This window comes from Eleginops maclovinus, chromosome 18 (genome assembly GCF_036324505.1).
Source record: "Eleginops maclovinus isolate JMC-PN-2008 ecotype Puerto Natales chromosome 18, JC_Emac_rtc_rv5, whole genome shotgun sequence".
Lineage (NCBI taxonomy): Eukaryota > Metazoa > Chordata > Actinopteri > Perciformes > Eleginopidae > Eleginops > Eleginops maclovinus.
In genome coordinates, this window is record NC_086366.1 from 7,692,693 (window position 1) to 7,699,118 (window position 6,426).

General features: G+C 38.1%; 1 protein-coding gene across 1 annotated transcript; it reads right to left on the reverse strand.

Annotated features, from left to right (window-relative positions):
- Positions 1–62: 62 nt before the first annotated feature.
- samsn1a (SAM domain, SH3 domain and nuclear localisation signals 1a) lies at positions 63–6,083 on the reverse strand. Its single transcript, XM_063907310.1, has 8 exons — positions 5,858–6,083; positions 4,920–4,997; positions 4,591–4,719; positions 4,089–4,209; positions 3,763–3,914; positions 3,053–3,268; positions 2,506–2,650; positions 63–834 (listed from the first exon to the last, which is right to left on the reverse strand). The coding sequence occupies exons 1-8, from the start codon at positions 5,912–5,914 to the stop codon at positions 680–682; spliced, it is 1,053 nt and encodes a 350-aa protein (XP_063763380.1). The 5' UTR covers positions 5,915–6,083; the 3' UTR covers positions 63–679.
- Positions 6,084–6,426: the final 343 nt, after the last annotated feature.

Consider the following 6,426-nt stretch of genomic DNA (forward strand, 5'->3'; position numbering starts at 1 on the left):
CATCAAGAACTAACAACAGGCACTGAACTGGTACCTGAAATAAATGATTCCGAAAAATAATATGTTTTTGCATTGCTTTTATTTTATTTACAAAAAGTTTTGAAAACATTAATGTGCTGACACATGAATTCATGCACAGGCACATCTCTCACACTCATTCAAACACACACATTCAGAAAAATACATGTTCTCCTGTACAGTATACAATATAGGCAAAATTGTAATATCCATTTCTCAAACCCAGACACCACATTTCAAAAACATCCTTCATTTCATTAACAAGAAGAAAAACAAATAACATGAGAAAGGGTTAAATGATACAGATGTGATAAATAAAGGCTTTTTTATGGAAAACACACAAAATTATTTAGAATGCAATAAATACAAGTGACATTTAATCAATAAAATGTCACTTTTTCAACAACATAAAATAAAGAAAACTATTTATATCAAGTCGTACAACTTGATTATTATTAATTTAGCAACAAATAGATAAAACGACTCTTAATACTGGTTGTTTGTTCAATTACACTTTCAAAATGGTTCTACATAAGACAAACTTGTGCTCAGAAGGTTGTAATAAAGGATATTAACTTCACATTTTGATTATTGTTAAACCATCAGTCTAGAAAATACTGAAATCCCAATAGTCATTGTATCCATCTGATGAGTATTCACATTACGAGTCCACAGCCTCTGTGAGCTGCTCTGTGTCTTCCTTGCTTTCTGTACATTCAGATGGAATAAAGCAACCAGAGTCTCTGGGACAGTCGCTGTCTTCTTCCTGTAGACTGTGGGAGGATCTCTGCTCCTCCGTTTCCTTAACTTCGTCACCTGCGGTCGCAAACAAGTTAAATGGAATTTAATCAAATGTCATAATATTAAAATGTTTCGTCTTCAACCACATTAGTGGAGATTAAATCATTTCCATGTGATTCAGTCAGCGGAATTTAGCCCACATTTAAAGGCTGAGACTTTCCTTAACGAGCTATTTCTGTGATAGCAATACCTTATTTTTAACATTAAAGGTTATATTTACTAAATCTTCCATGAAACAAGGACAATGTGTTGCTGGCTGACATTGGTTGGCCTAATGACTAAATGCTGGATTTACTTCTGGAATCATGACTCGGATATTAATCAGAACAAAACACTACATTATTTTTTATCCTAGAGAAAATACAATAAGTTAAATATAAATTTAGACATAGAATAAAAAAAACCCGAAATGTAAGTTCCTCTTAGACTCTTATTCCCAACTCTGAGATAAATGAAATAAATATTAGACAGCTTAGATATATGCAATGTCGCAGGAATCTCGTCCATCAATTTGGACACTTTGAGACATCTAACACCTCAGCAAAGCTTAATCCAGGTGAAAGCGTTGGCCATCCTGCATTATTCACTCACACAGAGTAAAAATATTCCACCATTCTTTAATATTTTTACTTCACTGATGAAAGCTGCTAATCCTCCTGTCCAGGTTGCTAAACCACTACACTAATGGAGTTCAGCTTGATTAAATTACTGTGAGTCAATAAGCTTGGCAGAGGCAGGCTGCAACCGCCGCCATCTGTTTACTCACGCTGTCAAATAGACAAAAAATACAATGACTTTTAATTTGCCTCATTTACACCTGCAGTCTTACAAGAACAGACTGAACCTAACTCGCAAGAGGATGTTGTTCCACTTCTTCAGGTTTTTTTTTATTCAAAGCGTAATAATCAGCCTTCTGCATCGAGATCAGATTACAGGAACATCTCATGCCACTTTAAACACTTTTTTTATCTGAGAAACAGGAAGACACTGATAAGCCTCTCTGAGCACGCAGGATGTATTTCTCTTCGGTCTCGCGCCCATGCCTTCACTTTCACATAAAACAAGTTTTTATTCTCTAGTGAAATATGAATTTCCAACCAAGTTGTTGATACGCAACACTGATACACTCATGATTCCTTCTATGTGTTAAACTTCAGGAACAGGATGTTCTTTTTAAGGTGTTTATCATGGTCTCTGTTTGAATGCTACTAAAGTCACTAAAGACTTTTGTAAAATGACTCTTGTTAAACAGCTGTATTGAATGATCCTTTCCGATTGGGTTTTAAGGAACCTTTTGGTATGCTAATTTGGTTAGCATTTATTTGCTAATTACAGCTTTTTGGAAGTTTGTTGTAAATGAGCAGTGTGAGTTTGCTTTGTGAAACAGCTGTGTTGAAAGGCACTTGGTGCTCATTTTGACCTCAACATTTGTGATGTAAGTCTTGTTGTGGAGGTTCGTCTAAGCAAAATACTCTCTTGTAGGATGGGAATATGTTTATGTGGAAGGCCTTTTTTGTGAAAGACACATTGCAATGCAGAGGCAGAATTGGCTTTATAGGGAACCAAACGTGTTGTGTCATTATTCAAATGCCATGACATTACTTAATGTGATAAGTTGAACCAAAAATATTATCGATTGCCACTTCAATAATACAAGTGATAGCCATTGCTTGATATGTTGCTAACCTGCGTAGCAGCATTCGGCAGCTGCGAGAATCTTGCGTCTGTCCTCGGGGTCTTTGACGTTCAGCTCTATTAGATGTTTCTCCTGCAGGTGCAGAAGGTCCTCCACTGTCTGGTAGCCATTTAGCAGCAAGGCAGAGGCGTACTCCTGCAACAACAGCGCTGTCTTCATTACCATCAAACCACAGAGTATACTTGACTTTTAAAAAAGTGGTTTTCACAGTCACCCTTCATCTCTTAATGCTCTCAAATTTCACATGGAGTGGAACAACATGTTTACAAAGTTATGGGGCAGGTTTCGAATTGGAGACCAGAAAGACTTGCTAATGCCAGGTGGTTGACCTTTATACATCATTTGAGTTTAAGTTAGGAAAGTATAAAACATTTCATGGTTATCTTGTTGAACACATGATCTATTTTGCATTTATTTTGTTAGATTACAGGAGGAGTTCCTATTCAGAAGGGCTAACTCTAATACATGTTTTTCTTTTATCATGTAACTGTCTGTAGACCCTCTAACTTGTAAACAGAATACAAAAGGTTTCTTCACCTCCAGATTCAGTCGCTCCAGTAACTCTAGCAATGTTTTAGGCCGAGGTCTTTTGCTGAGCTTCTGTTGTCTGATCTTGGGAGTTTCCTCTTCTTCTTCCTCTTTCTCCACCAAAACGCTTACGTAGATGAACTTAAAGTTGCCCACTTTGTTGTTTAGCATGCCGGTCCAGATGCCCATTGGAGGCTTACTGATGATGTTGATAATGTCACCGACCTAGGAAAGAATAACAGTAAAGATGATGATGTTTACCTTGTCAAATAATAATATAAAGCAGTGCTGTGTTGTTGCTTCACATTTAAAATACTGTGTATTTAGTTCAAGTGCTATATAGGTGCTTTAATGTTCCAAAAGGTCTTTATTTTTCACATTCTGCCTGTGCTGCAGCATCTCTTTTCTCCCCGGCTGAAACCAGAGCCCAGTCTGCTCTGATTGGTCAACCGCTAAGATATGTCCCGCCCCTTAGCCTATCACATACAATGGGTTGGGTTGCTAGCCAATGGAAGCGCGAGGGTTACATAGTGATTTCATTATGTTGCGGAAGTAGTCCGTTGGAGGTGTTTCAGGCAGTGGGGGAACTCTCTGGAGGGAACTTCTTTTTGTTTTAGCTTACACAACCTATATAACACACGACAGGAAAAGGAAAACTCCCAAAAGTATAACGGAGCCTCTTTAAGTACTTCAGCCACCACTGCTGTGCTGTATCTTACCTTGAGTTTGAGGGAGTCTGTGTCGTACGGGCTTGGAACAAAGTCTGTGTGGACACGAGCTCTGCCGCAGAATTCTCCCTGATATGATCCATCCTCCTCCAGCCTCAGACTGTCTCTCTGACCAGAACCGTTGGACGCACTGGTCACACCACCTGAACACACACAGTCATGATTATCAAATTGTACTTCATAGATGGGCTTATCTGCTGACTTTCAAAAATGTATTTGTGTAATTAGTTATATAACTTCACACGTGTGTTCACTAAGTTAGCTAAAATATCCCTGCACTCTTTGCCTCCAGCCTTGCAGTGAGTGCAGATACTTACTGGAGGAGCTCTGGCCACTGTAAAGACTCTCTAAGGAGTTGCTTGTCTTTGCAGGGTTTTTCTCAGCTGGAGGGCAGCTCTCCGTCTCTACCTCTGGGTCTTTGTCCATGTCATCACCCTGCTAGAAAAATAACAGATATACAGTTTTAATTTAGACATGTAGTCAAATATTCTTATAATTCTCAATGGATCATAGACTAAAGTGTGCAAACTCCATTTAACTAATGAAGTGCATTTACATTAAAGTGAAAGGCAAAAAGGAAACTAAAACACAGAACTTAAAGTAAAGTTTGATTCTTTCTCTTATCACTGTTACAGTCAAACACAAAGGTGCAAGAATACGTGTTTGACCATAAGTCAGTGCGATGTGCGTCATTTGAAATTAGCAAACAATAGCGTAGTTCCTGAGGATGTGGGTTCGTCAGAGACGTTTGAGAAAGAGAGGACAAGTTTACTGTAACTGAGGAAAAGTTTTTTTTGTGTGTGTTCAGTCTTTACTCACTGCCTCCTCAGAGAATGACTTGGCGTGTTTCTTGCCCATTTTCCTGCGCATGGTCAGTGAAATGGCCTTCATCTTTTTCCCAAGTCCTGCTGATTTGTTTGGGTCCAAAGTCTCGGATTCTTCTGTGTGCTGTGTAAAGACAGATGATTTAGTACATAAATAGTATTACTGTGATTTTTAAGACCTTGACTTAATATATTTCTCCCATCTTGTACTTCTTTTTCCAAACTGCTCCATACACACAGAGTTAAGTTTGGTAAGTTATTGACAAGTAACTGCTATTTTTTTTTGCAACTATATGACATCAAATTTAAAATAAATCCACAAACCACGGGTATTCCATTTTCCTCTGGTTTGGCGTGTGGCGAGTGATTCCTGATATCAAACCTGCCAAAGCTGGTGGAGCGCTGCAGGGAGGATTAAAAAGCAAAGCATGACATAAAGACAAATGGTACTGTTTGTGTAACGAGCATTACATAACATCACCTCGTTGCATTTGTGAGTCCTTGTCCCGGCTGTGTTATAAGGCCAAAAAAAAGGCAGCAGGACTTTACTGACAAAATATGATTCGATTTTGACATGCTCTATACGAACTTTATGTACATAATGTTCTAATGTGTTGTTAGTGCCCTTGGTATGTACATCCAGAAAATATGTGTTCATATGGCAGCAGAGAGAATATTTGGTTATGTACAGCAACAATGGCAATGCCAGTAGGAAAGAAGAATTGATGAAACCTGTTGTATTGGCCTCACATACTCGCAGTTGCTTTCCTCTGGCTCATTTTTTCATAAAGCTAACAGTCATTATAATCTCTCCCAACTCCCCATCATCTCCAAAATGAATAAATGAGTAATCCTCGCAAATCCATGGTTAAATATGAGCTCCATACTCCTAGACAAACCTCTGTGAGGTGTACAGGAGCAGAGACAAAGCCATTCAGTTTTTTTATTCTATATTTTTTCCACCAAATTGTAATGGTTGTGATATTGCATTGTAAGTATATTGTTGTTTCTTTGTTTTGCATTATAAAAATGATCTTGGAAAATACAATTTACTGTTTAAATTTGGGCAAAAAAACCTGACAACTATTATTTGGGTCAATATTTTTTAACGGTAATAATTGTCTTTAACATAAAATGCAGCCAAAACCTGTACACATCTTTAGTCTCTTTTTTGCCCCTAAGGATATTGGTCATTTCTTAATTAAAAATTGATATTTGGTATCTTTGCTTCTACGTCATATTCTGTTTGAATTTTCACGTACCTTCGGCTTGCACATCTTTGCTTTGTCGGACACATTGGAGGCCGCCCTCTGTAACATTTTCTCCTGTTTTTAAGGTTATTGTCAAATCTTAGTCCTGGCTCTCCTCTTGTTGTTACCCCTCTTCTGCTGACAGTGAAGTGTTAACTAACACTGAGGCTGCATGTCTGATGGACTGGCTGGCCCACTTCCTTACAACACAGGATGTGAGGCAATTGACACTGTGTCTCTCAAAGCGGTGTTGCTTTGACAGGGGAAATATACAAATGCTTGAGTTTGCATTTTGTGGCCTGCTCGACGAAAACATAAAGAACCACTTTCAGGAAAGACTGAATTTAGGTCTGATAATTGTGGTAACTGCTTTTCAGATGATATGAGAACACCTGGTGAAGATGATATTGCTTCATTTCTTCTTCTTAGTTTCATTAGTGGGGGTTATCTGCTTCGATTTGTGCTGTTTTGTCACCAAGCATAGCTCAGTCACTGGAGTAAGTCATAAAATATCAGGCTTAAGCTGACATTATAGACAAACAGGACTGTCAAACTACGGTAAAATGTCTTTATTATGGTGA